The 20548-nt window shown below is 43.8% G+C and overlaps 1 protein-coding gene and 1 long non-coding RNA gene across 3 annotated transcripts in view; both read left to right on the forward strand.

Moving 5' to 3' along the window:
* Positions 1 to 3427: 3427 nt before the first annotated feature.
* Positions 3428 to 20548, forward strand: part of lmo3 (LIM domain only 3) — a 41022-nt gene continuing 23901 nt past the window's right edge. Inside the window, exons 1-2 of one of the 2 annotated variants that reach the window (XM_063217834.1) lie at positions 3428 to 3629; positions 11494 to 11707. In XM_063217834.1, coding sequence (XP_063073904.1) covers positions 11502 to 11707 — 206 coding nt within the window. In that variant the 5' untranslated portion in view covers positions 3428 to 3629; positions 11494 to 11501. Of the gene's footprint in view, positions 3630 to 4358; positions 4580 to 11493; positions 11708 to 20548 lie in introns of those variants that run through there. The other variant, XM_063217835.1, reaches the window with a different exon arrangement.
* Positions 6324 to 9003, forward strand: LOC134464374 (uncharacterized). The gene is made up of 6 exons (XR_010037869.1): positions 6324 to 6367; positions 7382 to 7481; positions 7620 to 7677; positions 7791 to 7897; positions 8285 to 8340; positions 8512 to 9003. It is a non-coding gene; the product is annotated as an uncharacterized LOC134464374 (long non-coding RNA).

The following is a 20548-nucleotide window of genomic DNA, read 5'->3' on the forward strand; positions in this document are numbered from 1 at the left end:
TGCAAAGGTGCACATTTTACATGCACGCACATTCAAAAGAAATGCGGCAAGTAAAATACTCACACCAACCTGACCAAATTCTTATGAAACTGTGGTCCCATCTCCACATTGACTTTGTCCATTAAACACTGATCTGCACATTGTTACTTCTAACTTTTTGACATGGTGACAAAAAAGTCTGTTAAATGTGCACGTCATAACATCACCATTTCCCTAAAGTCCTCTGAGCTTAAGCATGTCAGGAGAGGAGGTGGCACTGATTGGCATTATAAAAAGGCTGTGCCATCATTCCTTACCCATGCTCCTCTTTTCACTCTTCCTCAAAGCTGCCAGCAGAGGACTTTTAGAAGATAAAAAGACATGAGGAAAGAAAAAAAGTCCCTTGACAGATATTATCATTACAACCTTTTATCAAAAGTGCAAACTTATTTTCCCCACCCTTCATATGTGTCTCGAGCTTTGCCCTCCCCCACCTCTCTCAAGGTATATCTATGGAATATGTGTGTGTGTGTGGAGAGAGAGAGAGAGAGAGAGAGAGAGAGAGAGAGAGAGAGAGAGAGAGAGAGAGAGAGAGAGAGAGAGAGAGAGAGAGAGAGAGAGAGAGAGAGAGAGAGAGAGAGAGAGAGAGAGACTGAGCTCTGTCAATTGGAGTGAGTGCACAACTAAGTCTGGCTTCACTACAAAGGTTAGCAGATCTGACTGTCAATACTGTCAGAGGAATGGAGTCTTTGGGAGGGGAGGGAGAGAAGGAGGGGGTGGAGACATGGAGAGGTTAGGTGGTGTTGGTGGTGGAGGAGGGGGGTGCAGGAGGGTTTGCTTTGAGAGAAAGAGATACTTTGATATTTCGGAATGTTAGAAGGGTGAATGTGGAGAACTGGAGGTTGGGGATCTAATTACCGGGCCATAATTGGGGGCTGGGGAATAGGTTGCCGTCCTCTCAACTCGCTGCAGATCAATTATGTTAAGAGAACATCTGTAAGTAGAGCTTAATGAGGTCCATTAGAGCAACATGGCGCTGCCTTCCCTAACGGTGCTTGTCAGCTTCTTGGATGAGCTGCTGGAGTGTGCTGCTAACTAGGGACCTGGTGGAGGTGCTTAAATAGGCGAGCAGGCGTGCGGCCGCGGCTCAGGTCTGTCTTGCTGCTCTGCCAGAGACAACGGGAGAGTCAAGTCAAGAAGAAACACAGGGCTTTCGTCCAGAAAGAGAGACGACTTCTTTTTAGCGAGAGTGAATCAGAAATGCGTGAGGAGTTGGGGCTTTTGCTGTGCTACTGATACTTTAACAATAGAGACCTCCCCGAGGTGAACTTTCCTGATGGCGTATTGACAGGTTAAACCTATTGATATTGACCATTTGGCCAGTGAATAATACTGAATCACCATATGAGGATTCGCGGACGCAAAAGTGTTAATTTAATTCAAAGACTACTGTGAAGCAATACTGCAATAAAATATGTGCCATACGTTGTGTGACGTTCAATAAAAAAACGGAACAAAGTGGCACAAAGAAGATTCGTCAACAACTTTTAGCTTTCGCCGTACTCCTTGGCTACAGAGAAGGTAGGTAACATATTTTTGTCTGGTGAAGTGCACCGTGCTGTCCGAACTTCATACAGTATTGCTAGAGGTTTGTTAAGAGGGATTAAGTTGATTCTTCCATTGAATGAGGGCTTAGGGATAGCAGGCGAGTAGGCTAAATGAGAGAAATAACGCTTAACTCCAATCCTCTCCCGTTGGAATGATTTCCCAGCGAAACCGGTAATTAAACCCCCCATTTTTTTAGCCCACCAGAAAAGGAGACATGCTACATTCCATCCCTTTTGTGTTGCACCTTTATACTCCTTTAGCCAGTGTCCCCGTCATATGAGGGCGCGCGCGCGAGAGAGAGAGAGAGAGAGAGAGAGAGAGAGAGAGAGAGAGAGAGAGAGAGAGAGAGAGAGAGAGAGCAAACCCGCTGTTCTCTTATTACTATTATGATTTTGCCGAAGTGTCAACGTGCAGAGCCACCGCACTTCACCCTTTCCTCGCTGGACACCCTTCAGTCTGTCACGTGACAGCTCACCGTCGCTATAATAGCATCCTCTCATCAAGTTAGGAATTCCAGATGTCCACGGCGAATAATCGACGTGGTAATGCGTGGTGAGATGAAATGCTGGCTTGAGGACAGAAAAAGAAGTTCTCTCCGCTCCCTGTCTGCTGCAGCCTATTTCAGGTTTTTTTCCCCGTCTGTCTTTAAGACCCGTTAAACCCTCTCCCCCGCAAATTGCCTGATTACGCAGATAGCCTGCTTTGAAATAATTCAATCCATGACAAAACCTAATTACTGGCAGGTAATACGCTGTCAGCTTTAATGCATCTCATCACTCATAATGGGAGAGAAGAGCATTTTATGACCCATCTCATTATCGCTGCATTTTAGAGAGTGATTGGCGGGAAGCCGCAAGCCAACTATTGACGGTATTCTCCAGCAGAACTGTCTGTCTGCATTATCCCTCATCTTTCTGCTCATCTCTCTTTAAAAAAAAAACTTTTGTGTCTATCAGATTCTATAGATACAATTCCTGTTTTCTTACTTGCATTGCGTCTTCTTCCTTTCCTCCTGACATGCTTTCGCTCACTCATTCTTTCCCCTCAATTTGGTCTCAATTCTTTCAGTGATATCATAGGCCTGTTTCATGCATCCAGGCGTTATCTATGTGTGTATGTATAATTTGATGTTTGCTGCAAGTGTATGCGCATTACTAGGTCAGAGGCCTTCATTTGGGGGGGGGGGGGGGGGCATTTCTCAGGTCCCGCGAAATTAGATGCCCAAATACAGGTAAAAGATGAGTGATGTGCCAACACCCACAACACTTGTGTTTCCACCAAAATGTGTTCTTGGTATGCTGAAATGTAGACCTGAAAGAGATGTTGTCCACTTTGCTGACGAAAGTTTGAAATGATCACCACAAAACAATGGGAATGATTACAACTTCAAAACCAGATACCAAATGTCTACAAAGGCTGCCGTCTGTCTAGGTATAGGAGAAGCACATTCACTACCAGCCTACCTCGTGCCCACCTCGTGGCAGAAATGATTAATTATTGCAATGCTGTATGCATCACGCTGCCACAGTCCCTATGAAGAGCAGCGTTGACGGGCTGGCACCTGCCTTTCTACTTTTTCAACATAGCTCACTCGGTGAAGTGCTTGTTTTGCGCGCCTCTGATTCAGTGTGGAGGGTGCGCGCTCTCCCATGCCTGCGCGCCTGTGCTGGATATGTTGGTAATGACCTTTTCCTCGTCGTGTAATGTCTCACTGGTGAGGGATTGAGTTTGAAGATAATAAAACGAGGCTTCACTGTTCTTCGCTCCTCACTCAATGGGCAAGTTGTTCTTCAGCTCCTTCGAATAGGCTATCTACTACTTGTGACGACGCGCCAGAGCAGGCGTGGAGAACACCTGTAGCTTCTGGTTCGAACAACTCCTTGCACACAATCCTTGAGGACCTCATTATTTTCAACCTGAAGATCATACCGCACTAACGCGCGATGTCAGTATTGTGAACTTTAGCTTGCCAGGAATACAGTTGGCTTCTGCACCTCTGTGCCCGATTTCAAGTTATTCCTCTCCATAACTTGGCGAATAAGGTGAGTGGGTGCAGTGTTTTCCCTGTTCGCATCGGAACCCGGTGTTTTAAACATTTTGTGCAGATTGGCGTGGTGATTTGCTCTTCTCTCGCAGTTTAGCCTGTTTATTGTAATATAGCTTCGATAATGCATGGTTTGGGATTGGATTGCATTGCAAATGACGAAGCGCAAGACTGTTAAACCACACTTTCAGTGTTGCGCAGTTGTTAGAAAACGTTGGATGCTCCTGTCATTTTAGTCATTGTAAAAAAAACACTCATGTATCGGTGTAGCCTAATAAGCAAGTATCAATGTGCTCTTTTAAAGTAGCCTAACATTCATTGCATCCGAGGACCAGTTCATTGATTTCCTTTTTTAATGTAAAAACTTTGAGCCGTTTTTTTCTCCAAAATTGTCAGCTTGGATGCTCAGATAAACCTGTGTCATTCATTTAAAAATCGTTATCCCCTTCAGCAAGTTGATTATTATCCCTTGCCCTTATTACCGACTTGCACATCCACTGCTTGGAATAGCCTATGCCAGCTCGGAGCACGATAGGATTATAAGATTACGGCGCCGCGAAGGGGTAAGCATATGCCTTTGTCATCCGCTGTCATTTGTTCACCGCCACTCGCCAAAGCGGCGGCTGCTGCTCGATCTAATTTCATAGCTCGAGCTCTGTTGTAACAAACGGTTTAAACGCTGTGTGGTGCTCTGCGATAGTCAGCCACAGCTCCGTTCCTAGTCGTGTGTTGTTGATTCGCGTATTTCTTCACTCATTTTCATTCTTTTTTGTGCGTGGCGAGAAGGATTCTTACTTCTAACAAAAGCGAAGCCACCCTCCGCGAGCGTGCATACAGCTGCTCACTTGATAACACAAACGGGGGATTTCGAATTGTGGTTCCTCTTGCTACAAGGCGGCTCGGTGACAGAAGCTGGTCAACAAATGCAGAAAAGGGAGAAAAGTTTCGGTAAGAGGCTCTTGTATGTTCCCTTGTGCATAATTTGAACGTACCTTTGCGGTGTGTGATGGTGGTCGCCAATTGACTTAGTTTCCTCTCATTGATGCGGTTGAATGTTTACTGTGGGGGTACGAAGACCTACGCTCCTGTTTTCACAAAAGATCACCAGTTATTTATTCAGACAATATGATGTTTCAACATCTGACAGCTTATCTGTCTATTTCATTCACTGCATAGTAGGCTACTGGAACAATTTCCCACTTAATACATGGGTCGGTTTTCATTAACGTGAAAGGACATGTGCGTATTTTCTGGCTTTTTTTTTTTTAAACACGAGATGTGTTCGTCATCGATTCGCAAGATGCCTCGAAAATTGGTTTGTCGGTGGCAAATCTTATTGGCCTTTACCAAGCACTATGCTGCCATGGCAACAGTAATTAAACTGATAAGAGGGTGAAATGTCAGCATCCCGCACTCGCGCAGCTGCGATGTGGGGAGAAGGAATCAAATTGGGAGACCAGGCTACTCCGTGTGTGCTTTCGTCGCCAACGAGCAGTGTAAAGGCTGGTATGGTTTGCGGGGAAGCACATGCATCCATGCTTTGCAGTTCGCGGAATCGAAAAGGGATGTGAATTGTGTGCGTAAAGAAATAATAGGCTATTCGCGTTTGGCCTCCCTAGTGTAAAATCCAGTTGAAAGTCTAATGGGAATTCTACTGGTGTGAACTGGTCCGAACTGGTCTCTATTGGTTTGAACTGGTTTCGAACATTTCTACTGGTAGGTCCAGTTAGAATACCATTTGACAACCAGTAGAACCATTAGAGATCCAGTAGAACCATTAGAGCTACTGGATTATGACTCCTAGGTCCAGTTAGAATACCATTCTGACAACCAGTAGAACCATTAGAGCTACTGGATTAAGACTCCTCACCAGTTCGGTTGAGTTTAAACCAGTAGGCCTAGGTCTAGCCTTTAACTGGTGTGTGTTGAATTTGGATTTTGGATACCATTGCATCTGTAACTGGTGTCGTTTCAAATGGATTACAACGCAGCCAGTAGCCTATAGGCTGGGTACAGCGTGTCTGTCAAAACAATATCCTTTCAAATTACTGCACATCTGTGGTGTGTCATTTATTTCCATTTATCATTGGCTGCAGGAAAGTCCTTAAATGGCATTTGTCAACACTGTAAACCCACATTTTATCTGTAAATACAGTATGTGTTTTGGATATAGATTTTATGATATCTAGTTTGAAACATACATGGGCCTATTTCTAAATTAGAATGATGATATTATTGTTATTATTAATATTATTAATAATAACAATAATATATTCATTATTGATATTATTAATACTGATATTATTAATTCAACCTGGCCTAAAGGCTATTTAAACTGAATTAATCAGAAATGTTTAGCAACTGTAACCTTTTTTTTTTCATTTAGGCCTATATGACCTAGTTCCCTTGGACTAATTTGAAAACCAATTATTTTATATTAATAGAACTTTCTTGTGCACTTTGTACTTCCAACCTGTATTTCTAGACTGAATGCACAAGTTATTTCCAATATGCATTCAGAAAAATGCTGGGTTATTTCCGTAACCCAAAACGCTGGGTTAGGTACGGGTTGGGTAGTTTTGGGTAATTTTAACCCATAATGTTAACCCAGCCAGTAACCCATTTCATTGGCTCACGAGACTGCTCTGATGGCCGTGAAAGATCGTTTCAAATTTCAACTGACAATATGGGCCAGAAAATGTTCAAGAAGTCGGTGAAATTAAAGCCCTATGTAAGGTAAGTTCATTGTTTTAGTCCCATCATGTAATTTTTTTCATAATTTCAATACGTAATTGACAGGGGATAGTAAAACCGTTGTAATGTTTATGGTTGCTATTCGTGATTTGAAATGACTTCGCATAGGCCTACTGCACTCAGTTATGGTAGGTCCCACTGCCACTTCACAGCTATGTTCAGTTCGTTGGGAGCTTAATTTCTTGTTAGAAATTGACTCTATTATAAATGTAACCTCGTTTTGAAGTGTATAACATGTCCTGTTCGAGTTACATCAGTGGCATCCAAGGAGGTCTTCCTTACTGTATCATTGGTGACATCTGAAGTTAACACCAGCAGTCTGGTTTACTAATGCCGTTAGCATTATGCTAACGGTTAGCGTTATGCTAACGGGTTAACAACAAGAATCATGGTTTGTTTGCAAGTTTGTTGCAAAATGTCTGCTTCATTGGGTGCTTGGTTTACTGTAGAAACGAACTCTGTTTCATTATGAATTCTTTTTGATGTAAGTTTAGCCATAACATGTCCAGTTAATATCACACTGTCACTGTATGGCATCTAACACCAGAGGAAAAAACTAGCTACTTTTCTCTGCTTTAAAATGCCGCTAGCATACATGCTAACGTGCTAGCAACAAATGTTACTTTGTTGAGGCAAGAGTTGTTTGGATATACATTAATGATACACCCATGTTGCCCTTTTCATGTTCATGTAAAAGGGGGTTGTCAAGGAAGCATGTTTTGAACCTGTTCTTTGCAAATCTGTAACATAGTTCTATATTATTGTATTCTATATTATCCCTATGTTCCCCGGGTCCTATGTTCCCCAGGTCCTATGTTCCGCATTATTGTGTGTACATCTCTAAGATAAATCAAAAGACAGAAGTCAAGTGAGGGAGGCTACTGGGTGGGTTTAAGTTTAAAAGTTGTATGTGTGTTTCAAATGTCAGTCTGTTTCACAGTGTTTTTCAGAGATGAATACCCTAATGTTTATGTTGTGTTATATTTTGCTTTGCAGTTGAGAAGATATCCAGAGACCCTGTTGCTGGGTGGAGCTGTCTTGTTACTGTACGCAACCGCCATGTCTGAAAATAAGTGGAACTAGTCGGTTTCTGAAGGTGAGCAAACTTGAATTGAATGAATTTACACAAAATGTAGCCTATGTATTTTTAAATGTCAAAAATCTATTTGTTTAAGTTTCATATTTTATCCTGAGACCATAGTGTTTATGTTGTGTGTTATTCTCTCTTTCGCAGCAAAGAAGATGGCCAGGACTCCTTGCTGATAGATGGGAGCCAGATAGAGTTGGTAGAGGTGAGTAAAATGTTACAAATCTACACAAAATGAATGTGTCAAAGATAAAACAATCTGTGTATCTCACAGTGTTAATCAGAGCTGTATGTTGTGTGTTTTATTTTGTTTTTCAGCCGAGAAGATGGCCAGGATTGCTGCTGGACGGAAGTTGTCTAGTTACATTGATTCCCCTTGTAGGACCGTGTCGGAAAATGCTGAGAAAGACCAACGTTTTTTAAAAGTGAGCAAACATTCATACATTTACACCAGGGATGTCAAACTAAGGCCCAGGGGTCAAAACTGGCTGAGTCCTTTTATTCGGCCTGCGAGATCATTTGAAATGTTTATTACAGTTGGCCCACATGCACCATTAATACATACTGTAATAAGACTTGAAATTTGGTGTGTCACAAGAATATAAGTGGGCTCAGGCCAGTGAAGTAGCTCACGCTCATGTGCACCAGATTATATGCAGGCACAGTGAATTATGATGGGAATCTGTTTATGAAATTCAAATTAGTATTAACTGTGTGTATGCACAATTTTAGTTCAACTTATAACAATCAGTGTATCTCACAGTGTTCATCAGAGATGCAGTCATGTTCTATGTGATTATTCTGCTTTTCAGAGAAGATGGTCAGGGACTCTTTGCTGCTGGATGGAAGCTGTCTAGAGCTGCTAGAGGTCAGTAAAATATGATAAATCTGTACAAAATGTTTGTCAAATATTATGTTAATCAGATCCATAGTTATGTTAATGTTGTGTACTATTCTGTTTTCCGTGGTATGTGTTTCAAATGTGTTAAAAGAATCTGACAGCCCACATATCAAAACTTTTTTTCCCCACTTCCCTTAGTGTCACTCTGGTTGCCACCTTCTCCCATAAGGACACGTTGACTGAGGGAGATATTGAGCCCTGCCCTGACTCTGCACACAACCAAGGAGAGTGCCAGTAGCGCGCGCGCGCACACACACACACACACACACACACACACACACACACACACACACACACACACACACACACACACACACACACAGAGAGAGACACACACCTTTTATGGATGACAGTGTTTTTATATTCATTAACATTTCAGTTAGAGGCTGCCTGAGTTTGTAAGAATGTCAGTGTTGTATTTTCAGGTTATTGTCATTTTAAGTTAGCTTCAGCCTTGTCAGACCATCAGATTCGCCCTGCTTCCAAACCAAAATTTGGAAGATTCAGGCAGGATCACTTAATTTTAAGTTAGAAGTCATGTGTGTTTCCTATATGTGTTTTTTTGCCCTTAATACCTACTGGGATATTGATTTGTATTTTAATTGCATATCAAATAAACTGACTTTCGATTTGAAATCAGCTGTATCTGTGTGGTATGTGTCTGCATGAGGTCGTTATTAATTGATATTACATAATGAGATTGAATAAGCATAAGTGACAATAACTTGGGTAAAGCAAAATTCTTACTGCCACTTTTTGTTAACATTTTCACTGCCTCTATGCTTGAGCAAGGCTGACTAGTTACTTAAATTAATAACCCATTGCAGAGCATCCAGTTGAAAACCAGTTGAAAATTCCAGTAAAAAAAACAGTGGCTGGTTGGAGAAAACCAGTAGAGACCATTATAGAACATCCAGTTGAAAACCAGTTGAAAACTCCAGTAGAAAACCAGTAGCTGTTTGGAGAAAACCAGTAGAAAACCAGCTACCCTACCAGTAGAAGTGTTCCAATTTCCAGGTAAAAACCAGTAAAAACCAGTTCACATTTCAACTGGTTTCCAAATGGTTTTTCCTACTGGTTTTCTACTGGAATTTTCAACTGGTTTTCAACTGGATTTTCCGCTAGGCCTTAACGCGAGCAATGCAATAATACAGCGATGAGAATTGTGAAAGCGAAGCCATCATTAACAAGGTTGCTACAGGACTGCGAGAATCCATAATTGGAGCGCAGCTAGCAGTGTTTCTTGCCACCGACAAAAAAATGATGACAGACCAAGCGAAAACTACTTCTGAAGGTTGGTGCTGAGACTGACCTGTGTTAACCAGCTGAGTTGGGACGGCGCGGATGAGTGGCAGAGAACAAGGACGTTCAGCGGAGGCAATCAGCCGTACACTGCTCTAACAGTTCAATCCAGCCAATTAAAAACTCAACAGGGAAAACGCAACTGTTGAGAATAGTTTTCTCATGCAGGCTCCACAAAAACGGTCCAAGTGTTATTCTGGTGTGTCCCAATGTAGGCTACACCTGACTTACTACACTTGGCTGTATTGTGAACATCACATACTCAAAACAAAGACATTGGTGTGATCTTGTCGAAAAGTAGGCTAATCAGTTTCAGAAGTCAATACTGGCAAGAGGAGTGTTTTTTTCTGATCTCAAAAAATGTTGTGCTTTCGGTTGGCTGACATCAGCCAAGCCTATTAGCAGGCATGCACATTTTGTAGCATGCGCTTTACCTAAAAAACTACTTCAGTTGCTATGCATTGGTTTGCATTCTAATATCACACCAAAGGACAGTGAGACAGCTGGGGGCATTGGATTCCTTGTTTCTGGCTTCATCATCTCCAATTTTAATTACGAAATGTAGGAGATTGCTTGTGTCTAAATGAAACACACAGCCTTATAAAAGAGCACTCTGTGTACCATATAAACTACAGAGACACCAGCAGGCTATGGAGGAACACACAGGAGCAGCTTGCTTGCACATGGGATTTCAGGGATGGGGGAGAATGAAGTGAATTTGGATGACACTCCTAACCTTGGAACAACAGATGCACTGTGTCTAACAAGCACCCTCACCATGTGATGCTTCCCAAATTAACGAACAGCACACCGCCTCGCCTCGCTTTGCTGGGCCAGCTCTTGCAGACTCAGGAGTAGTGTGCGTGATGGGAGGAACTTTCTCTCTCTCTCTCTCTCTCTCTCTCTCTCTCTCTCTCTCTCTCTCTCTCTCTCTCTCTCTCTCTCTCTCTCTCTCTCTCTCTCTCTCTCTCTCCCTCTTTCTGTCAGGACAAAAGAGGAGCCGAAGCCCGAGCTGTGGGGGAGAGGGGTGGCTCCTCTCCGCTCCTCTCCTCTCCACGCTGTATGGAGGTAGAATACTAATTACTGGCTGGGCTGCGTGGACCGGCATTGTTCCCCCGGTTGCCTAACAAAACCCTTTCATGGCCCTGTGTTGAGGGCGTCACAATTGGTTGCCCGCCTTAAGAAAGCTTCTCACAACAGCCCCTATCCTGAAAGAGTGTGCAATGTCTGAAAGGAGGCAAGATGAAAGAGAAAGTTACAGTTAGAAAAGAACACTGCTCAGCAGTGCTATGCTAAATGTGTTTTAAAACCCACACAACATTTGTGAGATCAGTGTCCTTGCTTGCTAAAGTGTTTTTTTTACCCCTGTCTTAACATGCACATCTTCCAACAAAAACAAGTGTTGTTCACAGAAAGTCTTTCCAACAATAATTGTATTGCTGGATTGTTTCCCTTGCAGTAGAAAATGGCGTAGTTCGTCCACTGTGGACTATTTTGATTCCCAACATGACTGGTTAAATTGCTTAAATCATGTCAATTCCTTGCACCTGTTATAGACGTCCAAAAAAAAAGTGACCTATACCAACGTTCAAATGTTCAACTACATTTTCACGTACTAATGGGGTCATAATTACATCCAAATAGTGGACCTGGTTTGCACGTCGATCTGAGGTCCAGAATTGGTCAAGGACCGACAGGCGCAATATAGACATCATCTCAACGTCTATACAACGTCCAATGTTTAGTGGGGTGGACAATTTAGATTCCCAACATGGCTGCTTTATTAACCGTGTTTGTGTTCTTCTTTTCCCTCCACAGGTATACAAATGCTCTCCGTCCAGCCGGACACCAAGCCAAAAGGCTGCGCCGGCTGCAACCGGAAAATCAAGGACCGCTACCTGCTGAAGGCCCTGGACAAGTACTGGCACGAGGACTGCCTGAAATGCGCCTGCTGCGACTGCCGGCTCGGCGAGGTGGGCTCCACGCTCTACACCAAAGCCAACCTCATCCTCTGCCGGCGTGACTACCTCCGGTAAGACCCTCAGTTAGACGTCGCCGTCCGTCCTACACCGCACTTACATTAGCTGCACAAAGTCTGGTTCTGTTGTGATACACTGAGAATATCTGAACATAGTATTGCTGTGGTGCTGGGGAGTCGATGGAAAAGTAATTGTGTCTGGAAAAAAAATACTTTTTGTTGTGCATACATAGACATGATGCAGAACTGTAAGTCATTCAAACTTTTTTGTGGTCAAATTATTATTTGCCTCGAAGTTGGATGAGGACATTTCCTAAACTGAGGTAATCTACTCCATCGAACCCTACACCACTCTTCATCCATGACTCTAATGTGGTTTGCGAGGCAGTATTCAAAAGCAACACGCGCTAGTCTGAGAGGATGTACTTATCCAGTCAGCTCCTCATATCCTAGTGATGTTTGAGAGTATCTGGGTGTCTTGAGCACTGCCAGGCCTCTCAGGCAGCAGGGTACCTTTTATGAGCTCATAAACAACATTGTTATTCGCCGGCTCTTGCTGACTGCTTTGGGGGGGTTCAGCTAATCAGCACATTTCAATGTGGAGGGCAGGCCATTGTTTTGCGGAGGACCACCCGGCTCTGTGCCCCTTCCTCACCCTACGCGGTGGCTTGTGCTCCAGACTCTCATGCCTCAGCTGTTTGGGTGGCGAGACCCACCCGGGGCCCCCTCGGTGTCAGGGCCTTTTGGTCCTTGATCAAATTAATGTTGTATCACCTTAGAAACGACACAAAAGGTCACCTCACTTCGGTGTCTTGCCTATCTTTTCATAATAACTCGTGCCATGATTATGATACACTGTTTAGTAGTCCCTCTGTGTAACCATGTAGGCAGGAAGTCATGGGCGCCCATGATAATGCACTCCGTTTTTTTCAATCAGTCTTGTTTGCATTCGTAGCATTCAACAGGCAGAGGGGGGTGGTGAGGTGGTGCTGGAGATGCCTTGCATGATACAGCCAAGGAGCGGTGTACAGCCTACCTGTTGTGCCGATGTAGGGATGATATCGGTCTTTGTACGGCTATAACTCACCGCCTGCCTGTCACCAGCGGCACTCTGCCCCACGCATGAGGGTGTGTGTGTGTGTGTGTGTGTGCGCATGGTTGTTCATGAGCGTTATGTGCCTGAGTGAGAGAGCAGGGGAACATGTATGTCACAGAGCTCAGCGTATATACCATTGTGAGAGTGTGGGGCCTTGTGAGCCAGAGCGCAATGCAGACGGGCTGCTTTGAACGGCACAGTTCATTTAATTTCCGCACTGGGGGGGATTGAGGCTCTCCATTAGACGCAGTACACAAACAGGCTTTGGGGAGACGCCGGCTATGAAGTAGTGCCAGAGGGGGCTTGGAAAGACAGATTACTATCCGACAGTAAGGCTTATTGACTGCGGCCTCCAAAAAAAAGCTTCCCCCATCACACAATAGGCTCTTGCATTTTTTAAAGGGAGACTCGGCGAATATATACATCAAGTGAGACGACAAAAGGCAAAGAGAAATGTGTTCTGTGCATCAGTTGTGGTGTATGTCTGAGGTAGAGAGGCAGCCAGACTGTCTTTCTCTTCCCTTCGACAAGAAATATCATCTCTACTGACTCGAAAATGAATAGCACAATGACACATTCGACCAAGAGAAGCGTCCTCGCGAGTGGTCTGAGTCTTATCGAACTCATAAGGTGCATCCTTCATTCCTTATATGAGTTTTTGTTTGTGCACTACGATTCACTCCTATAAATCAAAAGTGTGTGTGTGTGTGTGTGTGTGTGTGTGTGTGTGTGTGTGTGTGTGTGTGTGTGTGTGTGTGTGTGTGTGTGTGTGTGTGTGTGTGTGTGTGTGTGTGTGTGTGTGTGTGTGTGTGTGTGTGTCTAGCCAAACGGGTCACAAGAGAGCCCAATTTCACCATGTTATTCTTTCATCTTTGGAGTTCAAGGTGACTGAATTGATTTGATGCCTTGCTATCACACAAGTGGCCCGCCGTGAATGCAGCCTTACATCCCCTCACTGTCGACTAATGAATGGCAAATATAGCCAAGCGCTCCGGCTCCTCTCATCTGATGCGTTTGTGCAACAAAGCCAAGCAAGGCTCCATCACAGACGCAATCAATGGCCCACCTTCACACGGCTCACCTTTTCACAAGCAACCTATTTGGTTTCGGTGTTCACTTTGGGGGAGGTAAGGGGGGGTTGCTACTTAGTTTAACTGGTTAAAAAGAGAGGCCGAAGAAGAGAAGAAGAGAAGAGCAGGAACGACCACACCACACTGCTGCTAAGTCCCAATTTTGTGTTCCATCTGAAAGATTCTATTTAAAAGTAAATTATTCAAGGCTTTATTATACTGCTCGCTCCCTTGTAGAGAATCAATCCCATCCTGCTTAGCAGTGTGGCATGTTATTAGGGCTGACATAACCAGGGTTAATAGAATTCTGCAGGGGTCTACAACCATTAGCGATGTGATCCCACCAGCTGAGAAATAACAATCCCTATCCTAACACACACACACACACACACACACACACACACACACACACACACACACACACACACACACTTACACACATACATACATAGACGTGCAAAAGCAAACAAACAGAAAATAAGGACAAGAAAACTGATTTCTGTCCACATATACCTTCTATAGTGGGTTTGTGGAGAGTAAATATTGTGTTTGTGGTGTGTTGGTGTAGGGTGGGGGTTGTTTGGTCTAGAGAATGGTCAGTATGCATTCTTCGAATTGGGGGGAGATGATTACTGAGCGAGGGTGTTTTTATCTTGCGTTACATGAATCCTCTGTCGCACTCTAAGCATACAGTAGGTAAATGTTTTTTTTTTAACGCTCTATCAACAAATGATTCTTTTGATACTCCCTCCCGACGCCTGCACTGATGATAATGGTAATAACCGCTGTAGCAGTTTATATGCTGATGCGCTTGCATTTTTTTTTCTCCGGCGGTATAAAAGCGATAAGGTTAAAAGCCCTGACAAAAAAGGGAGTGACACATTCAAGTTAGGCAGCCAGGGGAAAAAGCGAATAGTGTCACAGCCTACAGAGAGTAGCTGCCGACAACACAGCCGCGCCACCAAGGCCAGAAAGCAAGGCGGGGGAGAGAAGGCTGGATGCTGCTGGGCATCAGTTAATGGAAAACTGTAAATTTCAGGCATCCATTTTAAAGACAGCACAGGGAGACCACTTATTTATTTATCTATCTATTCATTCATTTTTTTAATCCAACTTCAATTTTCCTCTACAGTGGGTTTTACTTAGATTGTAAATGCAAGCAAGCTCACAGAGGCCCGTCAACATGCCTGGATTTATTACCGTTTTGGAAAGCTGGCTATCAGGGCGAGATAACCAACATGTAAAGCATGGTTTGGTTGTAATAACTTCTGTTTCGCCCTACTTTCTCATTCAGAAGCAGCTTTGTGGTCCACATCCGCGATGCACAGCACATAAAGTCATTGAAATGAGCCTGAAAAAAATAACATTCATCTTCTTTTTTTGCACTTCTATCAGGCATATGATCTGTATTGCCCAGTGTGTATTCATGTATTCAAAATGTGTATTTGTCAAAAAGTTTATAAAGTTCTACTTTGTCCCAAGGTAAATTGATGTGAAACAGGTTATAATGTAAATGTCTTTAGTGCTGACTGAGAAACAAAATTGTGTTGAAGAAGGGAAAAATGTCATTTAAAAAATGCAGTTTCCTACTAGGGATATGTATACCTGGTGAGTGAAAGGTTGGGCACTGATAAACGTTAAAGGCAAAATGGAAGTCTTATAAAAGCTTATTAAAAGTATTGCCAGCAGTCTGACAGTGTGCTTTGATGTAATGAAATTCAGTGGCTGTGCACCAGTGACCTTGAAGGACATGGACACATAAACTAACATTTGGAACTAAGCCATTACACGGCCACTATGTTGTAAAATGGCATCAAATTAGTAGAAAGATTAGGCCACATTTGTTATTATAGGACAGAATATTGTTGCCGTCAGACATGTTGAATCATATCCTAATAGCATTGATGACATATTCGTATGCCTAAGAGTTGCAGGTATTTAATTACAAGGTTTAATTACATTAATGACTTGTTTTGTTTTTTCCCATCATATAAAATGATCTGCAAGTGCTTGACCGATCATTGAAAAACAAAGAAAGACCAGATGGTCTGCAAAATCACACATTTGCTGACACAAGTAACCGGAGTATCAAGGCAATGTGAAAACAACAACTTAGAGGGGGTATGCTGGAGGGGAGAGTAGGGGAGGGGAGGGGAGAGGTCCATCTCTGGAGGAGAGTGGTGCAGTGAAGCCCAGTGTACTTTGTCATGGGCTCTCCTCCAAGCGTCTCTGCTGGCTGAAAGATTGAGGCCAACTCCTCTCTCCTAATGACCAGTGCAGATGTTTGGTGGGTAGCATGGGGGCTCGCTAGGTGCGGCACTCTGTTGCACTGAAGGGCATCGGAGAGACGCAGACGCCGCCGAGCTAACACTTACTCAGGGTAGCCATGCACAGCGCGGTCACTCCAACCACACTGCAGGACCTCTACTCTTCACCAAAGGCACGCACGCACGCACAATACACACATGCATGTATGCGCGCGGACACACACACACACACACACACACACACACACACACACACACACACACACACACACACACACACACACACACACACACACACACACACACACACACACACACACACACACACACACACACACACACACACACGGTTTTGTCAGTTGTCAAACTCAGGGAAGCCTAACTGTGTTGGTGAGAGTGAGAGCAGCAAGGATCTGGACATGCAGTACAGATAGGATCAGCGAGTTTTATAGACACTGATTGCATATCACACACTGTTTGAGCATAAATCCCTTATTGATAGCGAACCAGCAAAGCCGCGCCAAAATGGCAGATATCAATCAATACGCCATGGAGTTGTGGGCACGAATAGAAGGCTTAGTGCAAACTGGGGCTAAAGATGTCTGTCAGTGTGCTCGGGAAATGATTGCTTGTGGGCATAGGTGTTCCTATATTTTCTTTTGTGCTCAGGGTTGTAAATATTAGGTCAAAAAATGTGATCAATAGTTTGACAAGTATGAAGCTTCAGACCCTTGATGAATGGATAATCGAGAAAGGAGAGAGCATTTCAATGCAGAATATTTAGCAAAACTTTTTCCCTGTTCTGCCTTGCAGCAACATTGTATGTACAGTAAGAAACTGATTCGGAGGCATAAAATATGTAATGTATTTATTGTTTATTCACAGTCCCCAAAAAGCCAGTTTTTACTGTACGCTCGTTGTTTGGAGTGTTCATCTCCCCTGTAGCGTTTGGCTGTGTTTGTGATAAATACCCAGCTTTCAAGGAGCGGATTTGCAAGGTCAACTCCAGCACATATGGAGAAGGGAAGATAATGCTGCTTTCAGCAGGCTGTAGGTGCACCTGTGGCCTAATTGCATATTTCTCGCTGAAGAATGTCCCTCTTGTGAAGGTGACAAAGGGGGCAGTGTGCAAAGTGAATGCCACCAGATTCAGAGGCTTTGTCTGTGTGTTCACCATATGCTCATTGTTAGTGCGCCGGTATGTGTTTATTGTAGGCGTTCATTTATTCTTTTGTCTTGTTAGTATTTGTCACTTTTTCCCCTCCTGGCTTTGCTGTGTGGTCCATCAAGTCGTTCCTGGAATTTCGTGATGTATCAGAAAGATATTTAGCCCCCTCCCCTACCTCACCTCTTCAGACGAGGGGGAAAATAGAACACTCCTCTCTACAGGACAAACGTGGCGTTCGCCCTGTGCTGAGGTTGTCCAATTAAATAACAAACTTCCCCTTGGGTCGTGTGTGCGACGTTACCCAGTGGTATTCAGCTTTGTATAAATGGCTCTTATTGGTTGCAATTACACAAAAACCGAGTCGAGCTGAGCTGGAATACGCGGCGGCGTTTTCAAGAGAAAGAGAGAGATGAGATCCAGGAGGAATGGCCTTCAAACAAGGATCAGAGGCTTTGGCAGTATGGATTCGGCTGGCACGCCGTGGCATTGAGCCCGGCTCGTCTCCTGTCTCTGCGGCACTCGTTACAATAGAACACTTATCCTGCACAAAGAGTTTTCCCGCTGCAGGTTTTAGAGGGGCTTGAGGTGAGCGGAGCACCACCCTGATCTCCTGCGTCTCATTAGATGGACCCCTCATCCACTCCTCCTCTCTTCTCGCTTTCTCCTCTTTTTTTTCTGTCATTCAGAGTCCTATTGGCTCTCAAGGACCTTCTTCATCTGACCACTTTGATGATATCACATTGGGCGTTTGATGCCTGGCATGCTACTTTAGAATGGGCTTGTTCTTTTTTTTTGTCTTCTTCTTCAGTTCACATGGGAAGATAAAAGTTGAAACATTGATGAGGCCCAGTTACAACCTAGTGTCCAAAAAGTTTAAAGAAATTTGAAGCAACCTGGTTTGCATTGAGGAGACATGTCCAAGGCCTTTGGATAATTTGCACTTGATAAGGGAGACTCGCCGAAAAAGATCCCAGACAACTTGCTCGTTTTCAGTCTTGTGTGTGTGTGTATTTTTTTGTTTCAGCGATTTTTATTATTCTTCTGCCTCTGGCTCCGTGTGATTCCGTTTTCCCCCGGAGACTCTGGTGTGAGTGTACGCGGACTGCAGCGAACGGCCGCCTTGCCTCACCACAAGGTGAACTATTCCCCACTGCGCGTTATTATTAATAACTGTCAGCCAGAGGGGGTCACCCACAACAACTCCTTGAAAAGTACCTGGGGTGAGGCAAGTAGGCCGCAGCTGGGCGCCTTGTAAAACAATACTCCCCCCACCACCTCCACCACCACCACCACCACCACCACCACCTCCGCCCTTCCTCTCCTCCTCTCCGCTTCCCCCGGAGGACCCGTGCTTAAGGCAGGAATAATGCATGGGAGCGATTGAGGAGAAGCAGCACCGCCATTTTTTTTTCGCCCGGTGAAAAATTAAGATGTCACCACCTGGTGCTGTTAAGCATACCTTTGGCTATAGCGCACAGAGGACGTCTACGAGAACGGAAATTGTACTGAGCCCTGTAACTTTCTCTATCTTTCGCTTCACACGTTTTTTTTTTTTTTTTACTCCTTTACCCTTGTCAAAGACTATTGCTGTCATGGTGACATTAACTGTAAATGTGATGTCATGTGTGGCCCTTGCCAGCAAAGGTATAGAACTCTTTGTGCTACCATTATTTTTTTCCTGTATTATTACATTGTTTATACATGAATATGGCTCACAATTTATTCTGATAGTGACAATTGTACATAATCATCTACATAATGAAATATGATTAGGGCTAGTGCTATATCAAGAGCGTATGTATAATGTTACATATTAATGAACATTTTTACATGCTCATAGACTGTAGAAGGAACTGTAACAATTAATGTTCCATTCTAATGCCATTGGAATGGTATGACGTTCTAGTGTATAGTATATTTTGGGTGTATGTATGTAACTCCCCCAACATACCCCCCTAAAATGGGTTTTAAACAAAGCGAGAGCCAGGTCTATTGAGGCAGTGGTGAGGGCTAGGAGTGCTAACTTTGCACTTCTCCTGTGCTGGCATTTTCAAAAAGCTGGAAACAGATTGAGGAAAATGGAGTCACTGCTGTCACTTTTCTGAGTGATCGCTTTGATCAGGTCAACATAATTCCAAACAAGTCTTTTTACCTGTCTAAATGCATCTCTACACCTCCAACACTGGGCCTAATCCAGCCGGGTTTCCATTTAAATAAATGTTATTACTGATGTGCGGGAGGGAGAAAGTGACAGCAATTTATTCCCCATAACCTCCCATCCCCAGTTGCTCACCGTTTGAATGCATTACAAATCCCGCTTTAATTTTCTCCCATGTACCCACACGGACATCCAGATACATCACTCTCAATCGCTCCAAATGAAATTGGTTTCGCCGGGGTCAGAGTTCAGCGAGTTTGTCTGTGTTATGATTTCCCATCTAATCTGGGGGAGGAATATAAAAGTCTAATCCCCCCGTACCTTTTACAGCCCTTGTTACATTCTCCATTCGGAGTGTGTGTGTGTGTGTGTGTGTGTGTGTGTGTGTGTGTGTGTGTGTGTGTGTGTGTGTGTGTGTGTGTGTGTGTGTGTGTGTGTGTGTGTGTGTGTGTGTGTGTGTGTGTGTGTGTGTGTGTGTGTCCGCTCGCGCGTGCCTCTGAAAAAGGCATTTTTTTCTCCTCTGCCTATTTGTTTTGTGGATTTATGGGAAGTGAAATGTCGGATGGCTCGGGCTGTGCCATGCGTGGACAGACTCCATGAGTCCGGGGCTAGATTAAATGTCAACTTTGACCCTGTTGCTGATCAGAAACAGCCACCCAGGGGCTAGTGATGGGTTTGATTCTGTGCTAAGCAGAAAACGGCTCTTTGGCAGGGTAGAGTTACAGCCGTTGACAAGCTGTGCTTAGGAATCCTACCTCTGCATCACATTTTTAGCCTGTGCTATTCCATTTTATGTGGGTGCTTCTGTATGTAAATAGCTGCTGAATTTCAGGGGCAATATCGTGTACACTGAGACAGTAAAGTGTGATTGATCATTAAGGGTAATTTAATGGAAATATGTTATTCCTCATTGAATCAATCAATCACAGAATAATAAATGAATAATGATCTGCACTAAATCCATTGTGTCCTCTCAGACATAAAAAGCGTCTTATTCAGCCACACTGCTACTAACCTATTTTACTCAGTCGACGGAGTACTTTGATGTTATATATAGAATATGGCTTTCAAATATCACGTGGACATCAGAACGTGTAGGTACACGGTGGGTTGATTTTTCTTGCTTCTTACACCTG

This window comes from Engraulis encrasicolus, chromosome 15 (genome assembly GCF_034702125.1).
Source record: "Engraulis encrasicolus isolate BLACKSEA-1 chromosome 15, IST_EnEncr_1.0, whole genome shotgun sequence".
In the NCBI taxonomy this organism is placed as follows: Eukaryota; Metazoa; Chordata; class Actinopteri; order Clupeiformes; family Engraulidae; genus Engraulis; species Engraulis encrasicolus.